At 46.3% G+C, this 24,060-nt stretch overlaps 1 protein-coding gene across 7 annotated transcripts in view; it reads left to right on the forward strand.

The window, feature by feature from the left end:
• The window catches only part of PLEKHG4 (pleckstrin homology and RhoGEF domain containing G4), a 91,303-nt gene that overhangs the window by 26,643 nt on the left and 40,600 nt on the right, over positions 1-24,060 (forward strand). For all 7 annotated transcript variants that reach the window (XM_039380843.1, XM_039380845.1, XM_039380842.1 and 4 more), the window contains 8 exons: positions 1,005-3,078; positions 8,254-8,469; positions 11,620-11,743; positions 12,982-13,075; positions 18,013-18,099; positions 19,864-19,980; positions 22,171-22,269; positions 23,230-23,378. In XM_039380843.1, the coding sequence (XP_039236777.1) occupies positions 1,005-3,078; positions 8,254-8,469; positions 11,620-11,743; positions 12,982-13,075; positions 18,013-18,099; positions 19,864-19,980; positions 22,171-22,269; positions 23,230-23,378 (2,960 nt within the window). The remainder of the gene's footprint in view (positions 1-1,004; positions 3,079-8,253; positions 8,470-11,619; positions 11,744-12,981; positions 13,076-18,012; positions 18,100-19,863; positions 19,981-22,170; positions 22,270-23,229; positions 23,379-24,060) is intronic.

Below are 24,060 nucleotides of genomic sequence, written 5' to 3' on the forward strand. Positions count from 1 at the left end.
GTTTTGCAATGCTTTGCACAACGAACGAGTGGAACAAAGAAAGGTGTTTTTAAGAAAAAAAGGCATCACGGAGGAGACGCTTCAGGCAGGCCCAGGAGATGATTGAGGTGGATGTGCTGAGGTGATGTGACACGGCTTAGTGAGTCTAAGCAATGGGAATGCATCCAGAAAATAAGCTCCAGGGTTGAGGAGGAGGAATTGTTGAATCTGAAGGATGATTTGGGCTTCCAAGACTCTGAGCAACTTTGCATCAGGTGCAGTGAGAATTAGAAACCTGGCTGGGCCGAAGGTAATGCTTTTATGCCAGTACCTCTTGTTTCAAGGTGTGAGAGGATCCAGGAAGTTCCTTCCAGTTCTGTAGTTTCTCTGTGGCAAAGTAGTTTAATTAATTGAATCTAAACCCTTGTCGTACAGAGAAAGATGAAATTAATTGTAGAACTGATAGCTTATATCATGGCTTAATTTAAATCTTACCCAAACAGAATCAAGTTCAAAGCACTGAAATTATTTTTTGAAGTTGTGATAAAGCTGTAAATAATTGAGTCAAGTCAGTTCAGCCGTGAAACTTCAGTTCTTTTGCTTGATTGGGATTTGTCTGGGGACTGGCCTGAGCGCTGCTGTGTTGTGGGAATGAGGAAGTTGCTTGTATGTTAAATGTAGTTCCTCACAGCTTGCTGATGGGACTTGTTGCCTTCTTTCTCTGTGGCTCTGCTGTCCTTTCCTCATTTGCTGCCTCCTTTGTCCTGCTTTGTCATTGCAGTGTCTCCTTCCAATTCCTGGAAGGTTGCAGCCTCCCAGTGTAACTTGTCCCCCTGTCTTGCTTATATGGTTTGTGTCGGTAGCTCTTCTTGTTTCTGCTTTTTAAAGAGAAGGCCTCGGTATGAAAAACTCCCCTACACCAATAACCAGAGACCCTAAATTCAACTGTTTTATTGATCTCTGATTGAAAAGCTTGAGCTGAGATCTGTTCCTGATGCTGAAAACACTTTCTCTTGTCTCCCTAGGCTCAGTACTGCGGGTTGCTGTTCCGCCACGCGGGCTGGCCCCTGTGTATCCACGAGAAGATTGTAATCCAGCTGGCTTCCATTGACTGGCGAGTCTTGGAGCCTGGTGACTTCTACCTGCAGGTGGTCCCCCATGAGAAGAAGTCTCCACGAATTGTATTGAAATGTTTGGCAAAAGACAAGCATAATGTAGAGGAAGTGGTGATTCCAGAAGTTTCATATACCTCTATTTTTACTCTGGAATGGCTGAGTACGTTCAATGGAGAGCGGATGGGTATAGCACTGGAAAATTGTTTACTAACCACTGATGATAAAATATTTCGTATCCCCTGGGATAAAGTGGTTAATCCTGAGTTTATAAACAAACCAAAAATAATTGAAAACAGTATCATCTCTCCAGAAATAACAGAGGAGCGTTCCATTTTGTGCCTCCCCACTGAGCACAGTTCACCAGACCTGGGCTCTCAGTATCTGCAGGAACAACATACAAATCGAGACAACCTGGTCATTAGCAGCACAGCTCCACAGTTAAGTGGGGCTCTTGTCAATGGTGTCTGTACCAGTCCTGTGCCTCAAGAGAACTTGACAAGTGACCTTGAAGGGGAGTACGTTGAGCTGGCAGAAGTTTCGCTGCCCAGGTTTGGGTCACAAACAGGCTCTTTAACCCAATCGCTGGCTTTAAATTATCTAACTCAGCCCAGAGCACGAGTGAATGAGTCTAAAGGCAAGCACAGGTTTCTTGTCATACAAGACAGCACCTACTCCAAGAACTTAATTCAGTCAGCACTTATGCAGAAGGAGCACTGTCAAATGGACACTCTGAGCACTCCTAGAGAAGTTCTCAAAAATGTCATTCCGTTAGAAAGCAGCAAAATGATGGCACATGGAGAACTGTCTCCAGAAGGTCAGCTGATATCAGTTGGTCCTGGAAACATGGGGAGTAATTTTCCTGTGTCTGAGTCTCGTGCTTGCAGCACAGAAGGCTCATCTGCAGAGCAGGAGCCGGGCAGTGAACACTCGCTGGATTGGCGCTATGCACTGTGCAGCTACAGCGACGCGTGTGCTGGAGATGGTGTCGGCTGCAAAGCACAAACACCTGGTGCTCCGGGAAACACAGAGGGAGAAAGTGATGGACCCGGCAGAAATGCTGCTGTTGAAACATCTGAGCAGAGCCCAGAAACAATTCTGAATGCTACTGCTGCTGAAGAGGGTCAAAGTGAACCAGCAGAGGTGGACGCCTCTCCTGTGTCTGTCCCAGGGCCTTTGGGACCACGCTGCACACTGAGGGAAGGTTCTGATGTCTCGTGCCAGAATGTCAGTGAAAGTGTTGTGCCAGTTCAGGCCACTGCATTGCCAGAGAGTTCAGATGTATGTGTGGGGAGAGGCTCTCCTTCAGAGAATGTGGCAGATGTAGGTTCTTGCTGCAGCGATACAGAAGCAAATCTCAGTTCTCCATTAAATTCTCCAGAAAAGAAGCAAAGAGAAGCAGGTGAATTTGAGGTGGGAAGAAGGGATAGCCGAGAAGAAGTCAGAGAGATTAAAGAGGTTTTGACAGCAAATGAAAACCAAACTAGTCATAGTCACTGTTCTGTCAAAGCTTCTACAGATGAACCTCTGTCAGATGGTGAAAAGCAAGAGCATAAGGAGGCTGAAGAATCCATACTACTTCAAACTGCTCTGTCAGAGGGGGGTCAGATGACAGAACAATTAAATAACAGTGACTCTTTGGACCCTGATCCACAAACAGAAGACTCAAGTCAATTCAAAACCCAGAGTTCTGGAGAGAAGTCTGAGGAACCACAAAGACTGGTGGAAAACCAGGGCCGTGAAAGTGAAGAGAGCTCTGTGCTGAACACAGAGTGTGTTGCAGTGCAGGACTCGCCGGGAAGGGAGGAGAACCAGGGAAGTTTTTCTTATGGGGAAAAGCCAAAGACCGTAGCCTCAAAAACACTGGAATCCATTGAAGAGGAACTGGAGGTTGGACCACTGTCCTCAGGACCTGCTGAGGGACATACAGAGCCCAGTGCTCTGCAGTCCCACCCAGAGGCAGCTTCTGGGACATCATCTCCTAAAGGTACAATTATTGGATGTTTGTTTGATAACGTGGATTGATAGCAGAGTCCTCAAGGAGTACTGCTTGAGTACTACTTACCAAGCAGGATTTGATAAGTATGTCTGCTGGGAGGCTTTGGGGTAATAGCACAGGGAAGTGATTAAATTGTCATGTTTGTGGTGGGAAATTTAGCTTTCTCTTCACAGGTGGGTTTATTGTGGTACTTTGTCTAATAATTCTTTGCAAATTTACAAAGTTCCAGTGTAAGAGACTTTTAATTTCAGTTGATCTGATTGCTGGTGACCTCTGCCTGTTACATTCATGATGTGCACATTAAGGATGCACACAATAGCAGTGTGTGAGGTGAGAATGTCTAACTGCATAAGTCTTTCGTAGTTGAAAACTGGCTTTAGAAAGATGATTGTGGCAAGAGGAAGCAGCAGTGGATGCCTCAGTAAAATACTAGCTGTGTAAGATCAACCTGAAGATCAACTAATTTGTGTGCTGGTAACTGATTTAGGCAGCAAACTGCAGAGTTGAGGGATTCCCCCCTTCTTCCCTCCCTTCCCCTCCGGCGTGCTTTCTTCAGCTTGATTATGTTTCAAGTAAGAGCTGTTTAACTGGAGTGGGAGATCAGAGAGAAATTAAGCATCTAACTTCAGCTCAGACCAAATGTTCAAGCAGGTATTTTCCCAGATTTCCTGATGCCTGTGCTCCCTCAGAAGGAGTTGAGGGGGCAATCCAGGTGCCTGCCTTTTGCACCAGACTATACCAGGCAGTGTGTAACCGCAGGGACACGGTGTGGGCTTTGCCCGGCTCTGCTGAGTCTGGAAAGCTGCAGTGAGATATGCAGATCACCCTGAGGAGCGTGTGTGTGGCGGGGGCGGGTGAAACGTGCCATTCCAGTTCCACAGCTCTCATTCCCTGAGACCCCTGGCTAGGAAAATCATCCAGCTTGAAATGTTGGATTGAGGACTCTTGAAACGGTTGGTGGTACAGACCCACGCTGCCAGACCGTGTCTGACCCTGTGGGCCAACAGATCCAGAGCTGGTTGTCTTGGGATGTGCTGCCAGTGTAATGCTTGCACTGTTCCCAAATTGTGTGGCCAAGAGCCTCCCTCGGTGCTGCAGCACAGCTCCATTTGGCTGCACACACAACTGCTTTCTCAAGTGTCCAAAAGTCACATTTTACCTGATGTCTTAGCAACCTCCTAATGGAGCTAGATTAGTGTCCATTGATTAAAATAAAATTTCATTAACATCTGCACCAAAATAATCCCATAGTTAGGCAAGCCCATGGTTGCCAGGCATTTCTGATACTTTTGGAGTGACGAGCATTTCTCTTCTGTGAAATGGAGGGGTCAGCTCAAAAGTTGCTATTTCTGAAGTGTACGTCTGTGAGCATCTACCACCAGGACCAGAAGAAAAAGAGATCCCCTTTTGCCTATCTGAGGCTCTTGGGGGATGTATGCCAGGAAATAACCGTTCTGTGGGTATCCATTCCTGACCAAGCTGAACCTGGCTTGACTTCATGTTTGCTCAGGACTGAGCCTCGGAAAACCTAGTCTGTGTTGAGTGCTGGGTGGACACTTTGCTCATGATTCCAGTGGCTGCTTGTTCATTGTTCCCATCTCTTCTGTCTAAAATTAGCCAGGTCCAGCTTGTTAGGAGATAAGTGTGATGTTCTCACTGCTTCAGAGAGTGAGTCTTGGCTGGTGCTGGAGATTTCAGCTATGTTGGACCCCTCTGGGGTGCATGTGGAGTTTGTTTTTAATGAAAGACAATATAAACGATTCTGGGGATTTGGCTGAAATAGGTGACATTCATGGCTCAAGTCTGTTGGTGTTAAACTTGGGCATTGCAGTTTAGAAAAAAACCTGCCCTGTTATCTCAGTGTTTCTTAAGGCAAAAGGAAACTTAAATCACCAGGAAAACCAACCAAACTAAAGAAACAAACTCTTTAAGGCAAAGGGGAGCTCAAATATCTGTTAATGCTGGGAGTATGTTAAACACTGTAGCTGGCACTATAAAAAGCTTAATCCATTCAATTACCTTTGATTGCTTTGAGATCCAAACAAGCCATCCCCTTATCTAGCCCCATTAAACCCTCAGAGATATACTAATAAGATAATTCAGAGATAAAATTACAATGTGAAACAAATGTCCTACAAATGGACTTTTCCAGCCAGTTACTGTGTAGATGAGTTAAATTCTCTGTAACTGTGTCTTGTTGGGGTCATTTTGCTACTATGATTGGAAACTGTGGGTATCTTGCCTAAACTATAAATAACAACAAAGCTGAAGCTGTACTGGGTCAATTCAGATCTGCAGTTCACACCTCGGCAGCAGTGGGCAGAGGCACAGTTTGCTCTGTGTGAGGTGGAGGATCTTGCTTCTTACAGCAGATATTGTAGATTATGTCAAAGTACCCATGCAGAACTAGGGCATCCGAGTTTGCTGTGTCTGCTGTTTTCCTTGTCCCTTAACTCTCTCCCTTTCATTCCACTCCCAGTGGGCTTGTTTTCTGCACAAATATAGTCTTATGTAGAAAGACTTAGATATAAATAAAATGAAGTCTAACTGAGAGTCAAATGTGAACTGTTTTGAGTTGGTGGCTTTAAATTTACACTGGTTCCATTCACAGATAATGTGACTGCTGTTTTTTTCCTAATGACTAACATCTAAGTGAAAGCGAATTTTGAAACTTTGCAGCTCTGGAAAGAATTCCTCTATTTCGTGGGTGGAAAGTATCTTGATATTCAAGAAACAGGCTGAAAAGCCACAGTGGGGCATATTCAGCAGCACCTGTTAGGGCGTTCCGTTCCTGCTCCCAGTTCCTGTGTGATGTTAGCACAGATGATTCTGGTGCCCGGGCAGTTTGCAGGAAAAATGCTAATGTCTCTTTGAAATGCACACAAGCAAATCCTCCTCTGCCACTTCCTTAACCTCGGGGAGAGGTGGAACCTGCAAACACGGCAAATTCAGCTGTCCCTGTTCTCAATTTGCTTTTAGATGTAATCCTCCGCCTTCTCCAATTTCCGCTTCAGTAAGTGCCTCCGCCCCGGCTTGCAAATAACAAACAGTGTGCTGAGGCCTCTTCCAAAGAGGTGGCGTCTGCAGATCTGAGCTGGGCCCCAGCAGCTTAGGGAAGAGGTTCAGCTGGGCAAGATGGACACAGTTTGGAGGCTGCACAGCTCCAGTGAGGTTTCCCTAGGGCTGTCCCAGTACCGGGACTGTGCTCGGTGGGCTGAGCAAAATGCTTTTCTCTTCTAGCTTTTGGGAGCTGCTGCCTCATTCCGAAGAGATATCCAAGGCAGGGTTGTCATGTACATTTGTGGAATATACATGGATATATATGTGGAACATTGCTATCCATATTCCCTTTCTTGTCCTCTTAAATGCCACCTTTTGATCCTCTTTGCAGGCTTTTGTCATTTAATACAGATTCTTTTACTACAAGCTGCGTGGTTCTGCTTATTGCCAGGCCTTACAGCTCCTTGCTAAGGTGATTCTATGTTCTCCTAGAAAATCTATCAGCCCATAATGTGAAAGCTTTGGGCATGACTTACATGACTCTGTGATGCTCAAGAAACCTTGTCTGTGGGAGATCAGTGCCCCTCTAAAATGCTGCTTCAGGAAGATCTGCAGCGTTGTCTCAAGTGAGTGACCTCTTGCACCACTGGGAAGTGGAGGCTGAGGTAGCCCTAGGGGGACAGTGGAGCTCTGGTGTGGCCCAGAACTGGGCAGAGCCCTGAGGCCATCCTAGCAGCTTAGTGGCCAAATGCAGCAGATGCCAAACTCGGTGCCAGGGATGCTCCTCTAGAGGGGTGTTACAAAGAGGAACAAGCAGCTACTCCATCATGGCCTTGATGGGGCAGAGCCCTGAGCCCCTCCCAGTCCCCCCCACTGTGGGGTGGATGAGCCATGCTGCTCAGGGCACTTCTCTCACCCACTCTAGCAATTTTGAAAGCAGTTCAGGCTAAGCCTCAACCTGTAAATCTCCTTCACTGCTAAAACTTGTATTGAAAGCCACTTCAAGGACTGCTTTGTTCCTGGTCCTGCTCTTTAATGAAGTATTGGAATCTGTTAGTAAATAAACTGAGTCAAGTGGCAGCATTGTTGATGCAGCAGGAAGGTAGGATGGTTGAAGTCAATTTTAAGTAGCAATTAAAATGTCTGACTTCATAGCAAGCAAATAAATACTCCACTCTTATTTTCCTGAAGAAAGGTTGATATTTGTGTTAGTAGATACTGAAGTATCAGTGCAGTATATATAGCCTTTTCTTTATTACAGCTTTCTGCAAACACTGGGATAGCCAAGCTGGGTACTTAGGATGCTAAAGATGTATTATTGAAGGCATACTGTTGGCTTCTAATTCTTCTGGTGTTCAGAAATGGGGAATAATACTTCTTACACAGAGGGTAGATGCTTTTTTCTTCTGTCCAGATAATTTTGCATGAAAATTAAAATGTGATAAAACCAGCCTTAGTTTCCATGTAGTAGCCAGAATATTTAATTTTAGAATTAACCTATTCTGATAACTCGTACTTTAGAGCTGAGGTCTCAGACAAAGGAAGCATTCTCTGTAGTTCTCGAGCAGGAGCTGATTGGTGTAATCATCCTGTTCTTCAGTGCTTTAAAATAGGTTTCTGACTTTCACATTAACTGTTAATTAAAAAAGTCTGGACGAGCAGAACAAGGTCTCTTTGGCTAATTTCCAGCTGATTTGTCAGCCTCAGGTTGACTTCATATTTTCAGGAACTAATCTGAAAGTGGTGTTGGGGGAGTAATTGTGCTGTGATGGAGTTGCCCTCCCTGTCAGAAGCTGGTTTATCACTTCAGCAGGCTCAGGCTGCTGGAGCTCAGCCAGGGACTTGCACCATGCCAGACTTCCAGGCTGTGAGCAGACATGTACTGCTTGATATGTTACCTTTAAAAATGGCTTTGACTACAGTAATCCTGATCTGAATCGAGCTTTTGTACTTCACAAACTTCACAATAACTTGGTTTATTTTGTTAGAATTACAGCAGTATTGATGCTATAACCGGTTCTGGAACACGCCTGCGGCTGGCCCGAGGACTGAAGGAGCTGCAGAGTTCTGGGGCTGGGGACACGTCCCTCCCCCATCTCAAACTTTCATGGGACCTTTTGGGTGGAACTCTGCTTGAGCTTCTGTTTGCTGCTTGTCTTACAGGGATGGTGTCAGAAGGGACAGAGCTGGGAAAAGAAGCAGCTGGCACAGATGTGTTGAAACCAGCGAGTAAAGTCAGTGCCCCGGAGGAAACTTCAACACCAATTACTCCCCCTACATCCCCGACTTCTGGAACTGCCTGGGGTGGTCACTTTGCACCTACCATAGTCAAGGATGTGAACCCAGAAGTGCTCAGGAGTGGAGTTGCCTACCTGCCTGGTGAGTAGCTGGGCCAGAATGCTGGGAAATGTGGCTTGTAGGAGGGTAAGGGAGATAAGCCTCTGTTTGCAGCGCTGGAGACGTGGTGCCAGTTCCATTTCTTTCACCCCAAACTTCTCCAGAAGCAACACTTCTTGAATCCTCTAAAGGTTCAGAATGGGCAGGACAGGAAGTGGAACTTCCCTCCCATGAAAGTAATGTTAATTTGCTCCCAGGAGTCTCAAAATGTTAACCAAGCACATATGAGTCAGAAATGCCAAATCTGTGGGCTCATACCAGGAGTTCAAAAAGAGAAGAGTGAGGGTGCACCTAATAATGGGCTGGTGGGCCTGACATCAGACCTGGTCAGAACAATAGGAACTTGATTCTCTTGGTAGATAATTAAAGGATAGGTGTGTAGAAGATGCTGTGTGACAGGGCTCTTGAAAACCAGTTTTATTCTTGGTAATTAGAAGTTTGGTTGATTAAATGTAACTACCTGGATATAATAGATTTTTAGAAAACATTTGTTTTCATGACACACAGTGTTGAAAGGAATATCCCAGTGAAGTGTGGGTGAGCAGTGTGTGGGATGAACGATAGTGTAGCTAAATAGCAGATGACAAAAGTAGCTACCGAGGGAGGACTCCCCAGAATTGTTCTGCCAAGATCAAGTTGTAGGTCAAACGTTATTCAGTGTTTGCATCTGTTACAGCAGCAAGTATCAAATGGCTGCAGATAAAACTTCTGCATGGGACAAATATTGACAGAGGGGTGAACAAAGCTGAGGCTGTTGGACAGAGCAGCCAGGATCACTTGGTGGGCAGGGCCCACACAAGACGTCTTTGTGTTCAACCAAACATGAAGTAAAGCAGAGGGAGTGAGATCTACCTCTCCAGTGAGAAACAGCATTTGGCAGCATCTGTGTAAGGAGCCCCTGTGGGCTTTTGTCCTTCCATAGCCAGCGAGAGGGTTGTCCACTGTGGAGCAGGAGGATACTTGCATTTGATCAGCTCAGGAGCCACGTGCGAGTTGGGCAGAGCAGAGCAGAGGTCAGGCAGACCTGTGCAAGGTGAAGGAGTCGGGAAGGAGAGCAGAAAGGCAGCACAGGGATCTCCCACTCGGTGCTAGGGCTGCAAGACCAATTTTGACCTCAGATGTGTAAAGGGAAGGGGATGACTAAACAGATTAAGAGAGTGATTTTTAGCTCTGTGTACTTGAGATGCCTGTCAAATAGTCATCTCTGCTGCTGTGGGCAATCCTCACACCTAAGGGAACACACTCACCACTCAGTTTAATGTTTTATGTTAGTCATTGGTAATGATACAATAATTACATCAGAAAGAGTAACTTTTATAATGAATAGTGAACAAGAGCTAATTAATAAACTAGTAGCTGATGGAGTTAGCTGAAACTTTCAGGATGGTTTCAATTCTGCATTCTGCTCTTGAATGATCTTGATTGTGCCAGTGTTGGAGACCTAGCCCTGGTGGCTGTGGTTGCTTTTTTGACCTGGTCAGGCAATTCCCAGACTACTATATGGAAATTCAAGGTTTAGTCTAGCTCTGGTGAGGCCCAGCCTCCCTGATGGACAAAAGATGTTTCTTCAGAGTTAAAAAGTTTTTACTGAGACTGGTTATTGAGCCATTTTTCCAGTAATTGAGTGCTTTGCTTTTTTTAAATTTCATTTTGTGATGATCCCCTTATCTTATGAAAGAGGGTATATTAATAAGCTTTTTCTAATTTCTTTCCATCTCTTTGAGTATGCAGGGTCCAGGCCACAGTATTTCAGAATAATAAAAGTTCTCCTGAATCACACAGATGATGAAAGATTTTTGTTAGCAGGAGAAAGCCTGTGTCACTGTTTTGGTCCCTGGGAGGGAGAAGGCCCTGCTTTGAAATGATACCCATCTGTGCCTGTGGCCCTTACTCAAATCACATCCTAGTGACAGACTGAGATCACTCCAGGGCAGTTTTCCATGCGTGGGTCTGTCCATCTGTGTCTGTTTTACCTGTCAGCTTTCATGCTTGTCCCTGGGATGGGGAGAGAGGTGATGCAGGACAGTATCTTCTGTGGTAGCAATATAGTTCAGGAGAGACAGAAAGACACAGCTTTCTCTAAGCCTCTGGTTTTCTCTTGTGCTTGGGATTTTCCCTCCTGACTCTTTCTCATACAATTTGTATGACAGGAAATGGCTCCTGTTCCTATGAATTACTTTTCACACAATAGACATGTTGTCCCTGCTGGTCTCCAAATCACTTACCTTGCCCCTGACCCGTGTGAGTGCTGTCACTTGAGCAGCCTCACTCCAGAGACACTGCCTGCTTCTGAGTGGCAGAGGCAGCTCTGGGTCTCCAAAGTGGCCCACCTACTCTTTACCTCTGCATCTGGAGAGGAGGCTGGATGTAATTCCAGAACCAGCACTGGTATGTCCTTCTCCTCCTGTGATGAGCTGTGTCTTTGGGCTTTTGTACAGTGGGGGGCAGAGAGGAATTGTGCTTCCTGGCTGACTGAAGCAGAGGAGTTTCTCTTTCCCCAACATATCACAGCTCAGCTGTGTTGCCCATTCTGTGCCTTATCTATTCTCTGAGCAAGCTCTGAAACTAATGAAAGCCTGGCACTGACTGTGCCCTTGCCAGAGCTGTAGGCAGGCAGGGGTGTGCTCCTGGGCTGGCCGCTCTGCCACCTCCGAGGAGGAGCTCTGGGCTCCTGCTCCAGGGCCTTGCTCCCAGGAGGAGATGTCTGGTTACGTGCTGGGCTCAGCCTGTGTGCCCACTCTCGTTATGTAGTGTGTGTTCTCTTATCTGACACAATGGGAAGGTGAGATTCTTTTGTCTTGAGTTCACGAGGTTCTTGCTTTTCTCACAAAATTGGGTTATCGTTAGCCAACTTCAGCCATATTGATGAAGAGCGTGTGCTTGGGTAGAAGAGAGCAGTCCAAATTTGACACTGCCATGAGACAAAGACAAGCAGAGCTCAGCTACTTCGCTCTGGGGCAGCAGTTGGGTACTTTGGAAGTTTGTTTATAGCCTCCTGCCATCTGCAGCATATACTGTATTGAGTTCTGTGGAGGGTTGCCAGGCAGGTGATGGGGTGCTGGTAGGAGAATATGAGGCATACACAACTGCAGCCAGGCTCTGTTGAACTCCTTGTGTGACTTTCCCTTACAGGTACGAGAGATAAATCGGGGCGTGCAGTGGCCATAATAACGACGAGGAACACGGCCTGGCTGAACCCCCACTGCAACACCACTGAGCTTGTGCGCCTGCTCCTGTACCTGCACAGCATCCCCAGGTGTGTGACCCTGGGGGGGCACAGCTGCTGCCCTCCCTGCTTTGCCTTTTGGGGAGGTGGGAATTGGAGCAGCCAGTGGAAGGGGTTGACTTGAGATTAGCTTGATTGGTTAGACCATGGTGCTAATAACACCAAGGTTGTGGGTTTGATCCCTTTATGGGCCATTCCCTTAAGAGCTGGACTCGATGATCCCTGTGTGTCCCTTCCAACTCAGAATATTCTGTGATTCTGTGACTTTATTGGCTTAGGAACCTGGTCCAGACAGTCCCAGAACAGGTGGGGATCTCCTGCTAGGGTGAACAGGCTTGTGTTCAGCAAGCACTCTGCCTATATGTGCCTTGTGCACATGGTGTGATAGAACTGGTTATGTACTGAATGTTTTCATGTGTTGCTGTGAATCCAAGCCATTCTTGCTATCCTTCATTAGCTCAGAAGATGGGACTTGGGAGCTATGACGGGGCAGTCATGCAGCAGCTCCGTGGTAGAGTTGTGACATGATATTTTAGGGCCAGGCCTCCAGGCTGAGAGGGAGGGAGGATCTGCAAGGGTTGAGAAAATCTGCCTTGATGTCTGTCTGAAAATTTATTTTGGAGTCTGCAGGCTGGAGTTTGCTGCAGCTGCTCTTCCTTTTACTATGACAGACTCTTCCTCCACTGCTCATCACTTTGTTTCCCTTTTAGATGATTAAATAGTAAGAGGTAAAGCTAACTCTCTGATAATGATTTTTTTTGAAGGCTTTAAACCATTGGTAAAGGGAGCAGGCTTAACCCATGAGAAAGCTTCTGCTACTCATGCTTTTGTTTCTTATGCTTCTCCCTTCAAATCTGATTCTGGGCAAGACAGGCTTTGGGTCAGTTCCAGACTGGCTGCTCTTGTGAAGCAGTGAGGCTAAAACAAAGCTTGTCCCTGAACACAATTAGGAAGGACTGGTTTTCCTGTGTGGATTATCCAGAGTGGGTATCGACACCTTTGCTATCAGTGACATGTATTCTAGGAATTGGAGAAATGGGAAGTTGGGTGGAAATCACAAAATCCCGTAGCAGAGGTAAGAACTGAGCAATCCAGTGGTGGTTTCCATATATATATTGGTTAGGAGAAGGTGGCCAGTTAGTTCCCTGTCCTCACAAAGCCATAATGTGCTGGTTTTTTTCACCCTGCCATGACAATGTGTTCTGTTTCCATAATCTTGTTGATTTTCATTGGTGACAAAGGTGACCTTTTTATGTTTGTCCTTGCAGACCAGAGTGTCAGGCTTTGGGTCTAACTGTTCTTGTGGATGCTCGTCGCTGTTCCCCGGTTCCTGCTCTCTTCAAGGCGTTCAGCATATTGCAGGTGAGCCTTGAGCTTGGGCAGAGCAACACTGGCTGGCTTGTGTGCTTGGATGGGACATCTCCATCTGCTGCTTTTGTCTCCATCTGGCACCTGGCTTCCAGTTGGCTTTGGGAGGTGGAGTTACGTGCCCAGCCCTGCTTTAGGAGGATGACCTGGCCTTACCAGGCTGCAGATGAAGCGAAAAAACCCAAAGCAAGTCTGAGTTAGGGGAGAACACTTCTCCCCATCCCTGAAAATTTGCTTTCATCTCGGTGCTGAGAAGAACCTGTACCCAAGTCTAAATACTGTGAGGAATTATCCTGCTTGGAGATGTCCCCTGCACTGAGGGGCTGTGTGAGATGTGCAGGGATTTTTGCCCACTATGGAGAAGGGAGGAAGAGAGGGCTCTGCCTGCTGCCTTGGGAAGGGAAGGACGCTGCTTGCCATGCCAGGTGGAAAAGCACATGCAGCTGTTGATGTAGCTGTTGGTGATTGATTGGAATCGGACGTGCTGTAACTCTATATTGCTTCAGGTCAAAGGCTTTCATATCAGTCACTTGGAAAGCCAGTGGGTTGTGTTGCCCCCGCTCCCAGATAGAAACTGTCTGCTCTTTTGGAAAGCCAGGGAGCTGCTGGGTTGTAGTGATGACTAATCTTGTTTAAGCAGGTGTTCCTCTTAAATCAGAGCTTAGGTCTCTTAGGACTCAAACTCTGCAAACTGGAACAGGGCAATGTTGTAATGAAGCTGATGTCTGTGGTTTATGTGCTTCAGTGCCACATCTGAGAGTTGGGTCTGAGTCAGAGGTCTGTCCTCCTGCTTCCTGGGCTGGGTGGAGCTGTGAGCTCTATCAGCGTCCTCATTCTCTGTGGTGAAGGAGTAATCTGGTGCCCTGCTCAGTTCTGCAGAGGTAACAAACAAGTATGTTCTCTTTTATGCCGTGCCCACATGGCAGTGGGCTTGCTTAAAGCTTTTCAGGGTTTCATTGCCCATGTAAATTGCATGGTGGTCTTAGTGGGATGACTTGGAAATCAGCAACATATTCTGGCTGTCCCCACTCTCATAGAAGCATGGTAATAATGCCATTTTAACCTGAAGTTTCCTCCCTAAAATGAGGGAGGGGGGAAGCTTTTTGCAGTGCCTCTGAAATATCCTGCTGTGATGGCTGTTTGGCTCTGAGCACCTCCTTATCAGGGTGGTGCAGCAGTTAGTTAACAGAGATTAATGTGCTGCAAGACAGATTGCTGGACCTCAGTGTGTGCTTCAGGTAACAGTGACTGACAGAGGCTGATTACTCTGCTTATGGTTTTTTGAATCTTATGCTGACTCTTCTGAAGACTCCTTAAAGGAGACCCCTTTGGGGAACTTATTATCTGATTATGGCAAGGAGTAATCCCTGGCTCCTCTGAGCCTTTTGGAGATCTTCAGCATTTGCTCCGTGATCCCATGGCAATATTCTCCTCTGCTCTGAAACAAGGATAGAGTAATACAGAAAACTGAGTGTAACCTGCAGTGAGGCAGGCTAAGTGTTCCAGAGTGCAGCAGGGTTTGCTGGCCAGTGGCTGCAGAACCACAGACTGTATGTTATGCTTCTAAGGTCACAGAGCAGGTCATCTCCTTGAGGTCCTTTCTGAAATCCCTGACACATCTCAGTGTCTTACCTGTGGCAGACTGTCTGGAGCTCAAGAGCCTGTTTGATAATGTGATAGAATCTGTTAAATGCTGAAGTCCAGTGTTGCTTGTTAAATTCCCAAGGGTTGTTTTCCTCTTGACCCAGCAGTTGGAAGCACTGCTTCACAGTGGTTAAGCACAGATCAGATACCCTAATGCAGAGTCCTTTCCTGCTGCAGTGCAGGATCCGAATCTGTTAAACCTAGAGAGGCTCCTGGGGAGTGAAGACTGATCCTGGGGAGCAGAGGTTCCTGGGTCAGGATCTGTCAGTCTGAGGAAATCCTTCTTCCACTTTACCATCTATGCAGAATGAATGCACGACTGGAATTCAGTGCTAAAGGACAGCTTTTGGTGCTTTCAGGTTAGTTTTCCCTCCAGCACTGGGAGCGTGTCCATTGCTCTGCCTGGACCCACCTGGTAAACTGGTGGAAGCTTGTCCTCTGCCTTGCAGTTACATTCTGCAGGACTTTTCCCCCCCTCTTCCTTTTCAGAGTACTGGGTAGCTGGGAAATCTTTCTGTCCCAGACAGCAGTGGGAGCAGAGGGAGCAGGGGCTGAATAAAGAGCTGCTGCAGAGCTAACTCAGGAAGAAGCTGGAGGAACTCTGGCAGCTGTGTATGGAGGTGAAGGGAAATGCACAGTGTGGCCAGGCTGCAAGAATAGATCCCGCTTGTTCCTGTGGGAAACTGTGTCATGATGCTTTGGAGCAAGGAATTTTGCAGAGGTGACTGCCGTGATGTTTGGTCTGTGCTGGGGGGCCTGATCAGAGGAGCTTTGCTGCTCAGTAGTGCTGGGCTGAACCCTTGCTCAGTGAGCAGGCGGGGCATGGGCAGTGGAGCGTGTGCACTGGCCTTCAGTGAGCAGGTATCTGTGGGATTTCCCTCTGCCTGAGTCTTAGTAGAGGGAGGTTGTTTTGAATTTCACAAATCAGGGCGAATGCTTAGTCCTGTAATGTGCTGTATCAGTGTGTTGGGTTGGGAAGAGTCTGTTTAGCATTTAAAAACAGAGAAGCTCTGTGCAAACCTTTCTGTTCAAGAGTTATTTCCATTTGAATTCCCACTCACTGTAGAAGTACAGAGGACTTCTGTAGAGTGGTCACTGAGATTGACTGGGGGGTATCTGGGCACTCTCCCCTCTGCACAGGCATTCCTGTCAGCCCTGGCTTCAGACTCTGCCAGTTAAGTCTGGCTATGGGCTTCCACTTGGAGCAGGAAGCCAGAAAACTGAAACTTCAGTCTAGGAAACGTTGAAGAAAGTATCTAATTCTCTTTCTAAAGAATAATAATAAAGGAATGGCTGTTTATGCTGGTGCTTTCTGAGCTCCTGTTGATGATACCCCTCTATTCTAGCCTGTCCACATTGGTACCTGTTTTGGGAGGTGAGGAGTTCACTTATATGTGGGGAACTCTGTTTTTTTGCTTCCAAATAGCTGGCTTTGTTAGCAAAAGTGGTAAGAGATTGTGCAGAAAGCTGCAAGAAAGCTTCCTCAGGTAGCGTCCTGCTGTTTCCAGCTCTGCCTGTCTCCTGAGGCACTTCTGTAACTGTTTCAGTCTTTGGATTGCTCCATCAGTGCTGTTCATCTTCCCTCAGCTGCTTAAATTAAAAAAAATATGGTGAAAAATACTTGATTTCTTTGGAAATGCAGCTTCTTCTTGGATTGGAAAACTGTGAACTTCTCCCTTGACAGCTTTATTTATGAATGGTTTTTCAGTTTCTATTTTCAGTTTCTATTTCAGAACAAACAAACGAGTGTTTTGGCTGTTTTGGTAACCTCTTGTTACACCATCTCTACCTTTATCCCTCATCTCATGACTGTTGGAGTAGAAGAGGGATTGTGTAATAATAAATGTGTTTAGTACCATCATCTTTCTTGAAGCTGTGTCTAGTCTTCATCCCTCAGTACTTTCTAGCAGATAAATTCAGAGCTACTGATACAGCTGTAATATCTCCCCATCCTCTCTTCAGATGACCTTCAGTATTTACCTAATGCAGCCTTATTATACAATAAATTCTTTTTCTGGCCTTTTGATCAGTGTTCGAATAACAGTGAAAGTGTGAATAAGTACCTTTGGTGAAAGGGGTTTGAGAAGAACTAGAAACCTCTCACAGTTTTGGAAGATGTTTCAGCTGGGATTTTTTCCTCCCTGTTTGAAAGGATCATGGTTTAGGACTGGATGAGAGAAAGGTCTTTTTCCTCTGTTCTGGAATCTCTGCTGCTGTTTTCACTTGCAGAACTGGGGCTCCTTGTGTTGGCATTGTTTCTTAATTGCTGAACAGGGCCCAGTGTCATGTTAGATGGCTCAGTCTCTGCTGGTCCTCTTGCCTCTCTACTCTGGCTCTGCTGTTCCTGGCAGATATTTGAGCCTACACACGGCTGGAGCTGTTTATTTAAACAGATTCCCTTTGCTGTCATGGGCTGCTCTGTGGCAGTTCCCTTGCAGCTTGGGCAGTACTACAAAGGATTTGTTTCTTGACAAAGATTAAAGTTCCTGAGATCCTTGTAGACACAGAGACCATGTAGGAGACATCCAAATGGGATGGCTTTTGTTTAACTATCTGGCATGACAGCTTCAGTGGCTCTTCTCTTTGCTTTCCTGGTCCAGGCATCACATATGTGGTGAGCCCTCTCTCCATGGTCTGGATCTTTCTGCCACGTTTCCCTCTTCCTGCTGTCGCTCCCTGTGCCCGTTTCTCACTTCCGTGTAGAGCGTTTCTATAATTGCAGGGCTGCTCCTGGATCACTGAGTCTGAACTGCAGCTGCCAGACATCCCTTGTATTTGGGATTTCTGTCTGTTTAACAGTAGAAACAGGATGCAAGTACTTGATTGTAAATTGGCAGTAAGTAAAGAGAAGTTGACCTCTTTGGCGCTGTGGGGTTTAAAAAAAAACACTTCCTTTCGGTTAGGTGAGGTGACCAGGAAAGTTACCGAGAAAAAACTTGGACACTGAACACGGTTTTTGGTTTTGCTTTTTTTTTTTCATTTTGTCTATTTTAACCCTGACACACTTCCTTGTGTAGAAGGCAGAGTTTTTTTAGTACAGCCAAGACCTGAGCTCTTCCATTGCTTCCTTAAATATTACAGGACTAGTTGATCTGAAACAAACTACCTTAAGGACATCACCTTGGTGCTCTGTAGACTGGCCATCCCTAATTCCTGCTGACTGCCTTCTGGGCTTCCTAGATGCCTTTGAAGGATAAATTGCAATCTGTTGTAGGAACTTGGTATGGTACATCCTCCTTAGTATCCCAGACAGATCAGTAATGGATTTGTGCTCTGCTCTGTTGTAGGACATGGATCCTCCTTGCATTCATGGGGTACTGCTTCTGGTTGAAAGAGATCTGACTTTTCGGATGGAGAAGCCACCAGCGAGACAGGTAATGGAACCTGGGGGTTTGCTGGGCAGCCCGTGATATCCTTTATTTAACTCTCCAAACAGTGAGTTCTCTGTGGTTGGTATCATGTTTATTCTCACATGAAATCTCTGTAGCTGTTCTCTGTGTTTTATGGTTGTGGTCTCTTGCAGGTGTGGTATTTATGGGGCTGTAATGTTTATGGGGGCTGAACAGATCTCTCTCATGCTCTGTTTATTGCCGAGTCCATCAGTGACATTTGTACCATAATTGTGTCAGTCTGCTGGGGCCCTCAGGACCAGGGGGTTTGCTGGGAACATGAATAGCTGTGTGGAGGAGCCCTGCACAATTAACAGCACTAGTAATGCTTTTCATGCCAGTAACAAGGGGGGAAATCCTTGGTTAGGAAGAGATCACATTAGGCTGAATCCTGAACCTCCCCCTTTGAAGGTTCTTGTTGCTTTCCTGGATTTTGCATATCTCCTGTTTCCTCTCCTCATACGTGCTGCTGTCAGTGGCTGAGAGATTCTGCAAGAAGGGGAAGAGGAGATGGGCATTTGTTTAAGTTCCCTTTGCTGAAATGTCTGAGAAGACTAACAGGAGGGAAAGTTATCACAACATCAGTGAATTCCCCCCACTAGTAGTAAAACTGCCTTGGTATGCCATAGCTGTATAAGAAGGCTCCCAGCCACCCTGTGGTGAGTGAATAGATATCAGACTGCATCTTGGTCCTCCCTCTGCTCTTAAGACTCTTGCAAGAGGCAAGATTGGACTGAAATTCTGTGCCTGCTGAAACTCTGAAGGCTTCAGAGCAGCCCTTTTGGCTCCTGTGGATGAAGAGGTTGTGATAGGCATCAGGTTTGCTGTGTGTGTGGTGCAGTGTCCCAAAGGCTAAAGAATAACAAATGCTATTAGTCCATTTCCTCATTGCCCCTTGTGGAAGAATTTGAAGTCAGAATGGACTGACTGCAGGCATGTGCATGCAGGGAGAGCTACAGAAGACATTGAACACCCTGAACAAATACAAAGAGCGTAGGAGGGAACAGAGGAAAGGCTAATAAAGACCCGGGCATGCAGCAGGAATTGGGAGCATCATCACTATTTTGTAAGGAGGTGGAAACTTCACAGTGTGTGTGGGGGAATTAAATGTCTGCACCTGAGTTTGTGTCTGGGCTGGCTTCCATGTACCTGCAGGAGCACTTGTTGCTTTAGTGTGTATAAAAATCCTCTGAGGTCCAACAGACTCGCAGAAGGCAAGTTATCTGTGTCAAGATCCATGAAACTCCTGTAGCAAATAGCTGCTGAGTGGAGAGTTGAGGGCAGGGCAGAGACTGCTCTGTTAGACTGTTTTTCCAGGAAGTGAGACTGGGAAGCTGGGGGCTGGATTTAACCTCCCAGACTCTCCAAACAAATGCAAATTGGAGCACAATGTGGGAACATGTGAGGGAGTTGCTGTGCTTACACCAGGAGGTACTGGCTCTGGAGAAGGCTGGCTGCTGCCAGACTTCCATCACAGATGTTCTGCCTGGTGGAACAGCGTGTTGTGGCCTGCATTCCTTCAGGGTTCGCCCACTGAGCTGTTCAACAAGCTGCTCTGAGATTGAATTGATTTTTTTTTCTCCTTCATATTGTAGTGATATTGTAGATATACACTGTGTGTCGTGTTTCTGTGCAAGATAGATAAAGAAATGAAGGATTCTGTCTTTTGTTAACCTTCCCCTCCTCCTCCAATACTCACACTCTAAAGCAAGCGTGCTTTTTTTTTTTTTTCCTTCTATTCCTGTGCAGTTTGAACTCCTCACCTCCATGAAATCCCTCCATAAGCACATAGAGAGCTCACAGCTGCCTCTAGAACTGGATGGGACCTTCCCCTACTGCCACCGGGACTGGCTGAGCTTCCGCATGGTGAGTGGGCTGTGTGTGCTTTGGCATCTGAAGGAGCAGTGGCACAGGAACAGAGTGCAGGCAGAGGAACCTGTCAACAGCTGAGCCTACGAGCATTAAAAGACAATGTTCTTGTAACAGTTATGTTTTCAAATGAATCTCTGTTATCAAAAGAATGCTAATACTGTCTTCATAAAATGGGTGCATGACTGCAGGAAGTAAAATTTTAGTTTTTACCTCATCTGCTTGAACTGCATTAATTCTTCCTTCCCTTCAAGATATGGTCAAATCTGAAATGGAATCCTGTTTTGTTTTATACAGAGTGGCTCTTCAGTTAGAGGATTGAGAACATACATTTCTTAAACTAATCTCAGGAGAACGTGTTGGTGTCGTGTTTCCATTGAACTAACAGTCAAGAATTTGAGCATAATAAAAATAGTTAAGTCTTTTTGGTTTTGGAGCAAGTTCCCCAGATCAAGCTAAGAGCCCCATAGGAAAACTGCAGTACTTGCAGGAGTGAGACTTAGAAGTTCCTGATAATCAGTTCAGAATTCTTCTAGGAATATCTTTCACTTCCATGTGCAGACTGCCAGAAATCTGCATCTGTGGCACCAATGCCCAGCTCTGTGTGTGCTTGTGCTGTGGGAGGGAACCTGAGTGCTGTGGACTCGTGCTGTTTGAATCTTTAAAAGCTGTATTGAGAGTTAGGAGTTATTTGGCATGCTGAGACTAGACAGGATTAAATCTCTGTAAATCTGCACACAAGCTGGCTGTCTTCACAGTGAGTTTGACTTGCTCACCCTGGTGGATGACAGAATTGTCACCTCAGCTTCCAGAGGATCCAGTGGTCTTTTGGCTCTGACCCCACTGCCCGGAGTGCTGCATGGCACAGTGCAGAAACAGAGTAAGATGTCATTGATAAAACCACTGTGGCACTGGTAGGAGGCTTCAGCAGTTAGCCTTAACATGTGGCAAATGTTAACTTATCTTTTCCAACTTATTTTAGAACCCAGTTTTGAAACTTTCATCTAAAAATACTAGGACGGACCCGTGCTGATGCAGAGGTACAGAAGCCTAATCTTGGTGCCTGGGATTGAATTCAAGATGCTGAAGTTTATTTGGCAGTGAGGAAGCAGAGGAACTTTGCAAGAGGTTATGGGTTAATTTTTCTGGGCAGAGTTGAGAATACCTCAAGAGCTGAGGTGCTCTGTGTGTGCAGGAGGGTAATTCTTGAGGGAAGGAGCATGATATCAGACTACTCCTTTGTGTCTTATATCTTAACATGTAAAATGTTACCAAAGGGAGTTAATATGGGAGTTGGTTTGTATGGATTGCCTGTCTATACTGTGTGTGATAATGACCCACGTGCTCAGCTCCTTTAGCTCTGCAGCTATGTGGCAAATAGCATTTATTTCCTGTCTCAGTGATCTCACCTGCATCCTGCCTGCTAATCTGTCACTGCTGGGGCTGTTCCAGCACTCCGGGGAGGAGGGAGTTCGGTTCAGTACGGATTCAAACAGCTGCCTTTTTGTTTTGTTTTGAGCATGGTTATTTTGGAATAGCTGTTTCTCCCTGCTCTGATTCCAGTGACTAAAGGGTGGCATCTGACAATCCTTAGGCTTCATGTCTCTGACTTTTCTAAAAAATAATGTCTCATGAACTCTTATGAAAAGTTTGGTGTTTTTTTTGTTTGTTTGTTTTTCTCTCCCCTTCCCCCCTACTCCGAAGAAAGGAAGGATTTCAGATTTGTCCATAGCTTAAGGTGCTTAATTTTGGAAGCTTTCCAGTTTCCTGTTCTTTAATTTACACTACTTTTAACATGAAGAGGAATGATTTAAAGTAGAAAAATTCCAAGTACTTGTTTTATGTTTTGTTTCTCTAAAATTCGTGCATAGTGATTCATCTTCATGGGAAGTTACAAGAAATGCTAATAATAGAAGAATGTGGGACATAAGTGGACTGATTTCTGTAAAGCATGGCCCTTACAAGCACGAGTATGCAAGTTTATAAAGTCTGCATAGAGGCCTTGGGGGTAGTGTGATGGGCCTCTCTCTGCTGGTTGAGCCTCACCAGATGGTATAATTGAACCCTTGGGTTAATGTGTTTGATTCTCTCTTGGTTTTTGTACTTTTAACCCTCTGCAAGCTCAAAACACACCTTTCCTGTCAGCCGTGAGACAATAATCTCTGCCTTGGTCCTTTCTTCTCATAGAAGCTGGAACACTTGCTACAAGGATGCCAAGGTGCTTGTGCCTTCCTTCAGGGAGCTATTCATAAAGTGGAATCTGGAAAATTACCAGAAAAAGCTGAGGTAAGCCTGTCCCTCACCTGTCATCAGAGGTGGGCCTGAGAGAGAAGAGAGCAGGATAGCTCAGAAAAGCTGCAGAAAAGCTGTAGCTTTGAATTTGCAAGCTGTAGTAGCAGGATGTTCCAAGTGCTGCGTGTCACTGAGGAGCTGGTAGGACAGTGGGAGTAGTAGAGGCTGATCCAAATGAAGTGGTAGAAGCTTCAGTGGCTCACTGATCCTTCAGTGTCACCCAGGAGATCTCTCCAGCTGGGCTTGTTGCCGATGGGTGCTGGCTCCAGCACTGGAGTGCATTTTCAGCAGCTCCACAGCTCTGTAGCTGCCACGAGCTTTGGTGTGCCCAGGGCAGAGCAGCTGCCTCAGGCTGTGCCACACCAGGTCGGTTCAAATGGCCTGGAATAAAGTGAGGTGACAGCACAGTTCTGTGTGTGGTTCCAGCTTTGCTGCTTCCAGAACAGAAGTCTGGAAGTGGGCTGGAAGAGGGGGAAGGTACAAGCACCAAGCCTGTGTTGTCACAAACATTCTCTTCCCCCTCTTGAGAAGCTGCTGTACCCCTGACATAGTAGGACATTGCTGCCAGCTCTGCACTGAGGGTCCCAGCAGTAAATCAAGGGAAGATATCATACTACATCCATCTTGTCCCAAGGCTTGAGGCCATGCAGGTCTAGGTTCTCAGAACAGTAGGAGCTAGCTGTGAGTGGAAGATGAGGCTGAATTCCTTCTGTGCCCAGCAAATGAATGGAACAACAATGATGGGAATTGGGTCACAATAAGGAGCACTGTTTATCACTTGGGACTTGGCAGGCTTGAGAGACACAGCTGTGGGAACCAGCCTCCCCCTTTGCTAGGGTGGGCCCAGGTGAGATGTGGTTTGGGTGTGTTTTGGGTTGGGTGCTGGTTTTTGCCTGTTCCCTCATTGCCCGTAGGTTGCAGTAACTGCTCATCTCACTCTTGTGATCCCTCCAGGATGCAGCTGTGCTGCTGAGGACCTACAGGCAGTTGATGAAGAACGTTCTTGAAGACACACGGCTGGTCAGGCTGCAGCTGGAGGGTGGAGCACTCCTGGCCAGGCTGAGGAAGGAGGAGTCTTGTGTCACCCTCACCCATGACTACAGGTGAGCCCCCAGAGTGGGAGGAGATGGAGATGAGCAAAAAGCAGGCACTGTGAATCTCCCCAAGATGCCCCTTCGTTGCTGGAGGCTAGAGAGCAGCTTTGTGTAGTGAGGAATTATGTTGAAAACAGCAAAGGTGAAAACTGTAGGTTTACTTTTATCCTGACCGTTTCATCCCTAGTTCAAAAACTAGTCTAGGTGGATTCACTTAGATGGTTAAACTTCCTTTTTCAAGCCAAATCAGACTTATCTTCTGTAGTGGAGAGAGAGCTGGATATTTTGTGCACCTCTGAAACACAAGCCTTAAGTGGTGATGCCAGTGATGAATGTTTAGGTCCAGGGCATTATCACTGTGTGATTTCCCAAGGCACTCCTTATGCAAGGGGATTTCCAAGGACCTTAACTGTGAGGAATGCTTTCTGGCTGCAGCAGGCTCTGATCTCCTCACACATTGGTACTGGTTTGCACAAACAAATAGTCGCTGCCCATTTGCAGGGTTGGTATGAGAAGCAGGGGCTGAGAGAGCCCAGCTGTTTGACATCCCCGGGGCATTGCACAACTCCTGTTTGTACTGCTAAAACACCTGAAGCCTATCAGCCTGTGAAGGCCTCTGTGCTATGTGCTGTGCAAACAACAAGGTAGAAAGGCAGCCTTTGCTCCCAGGAGCTTCCAGCCCCAGTGTGAG

This window comes from Pipra filicauda, unplaced genomic scaffold, assembly GCF_003945595.2.
Source record: "Pipra filicauda isolate LSUMZ 115617 unplaced genomic scaffold, ASM394559v2 scaffold205_size1947385_pilon, whole genome shotgun sequence".
NCBI classification, from domain to species: Eukaryota; Metazoa; Chordata; class Aves; order Passeriformes; family Pipridae; genus Pipra; species Pipra filicauda.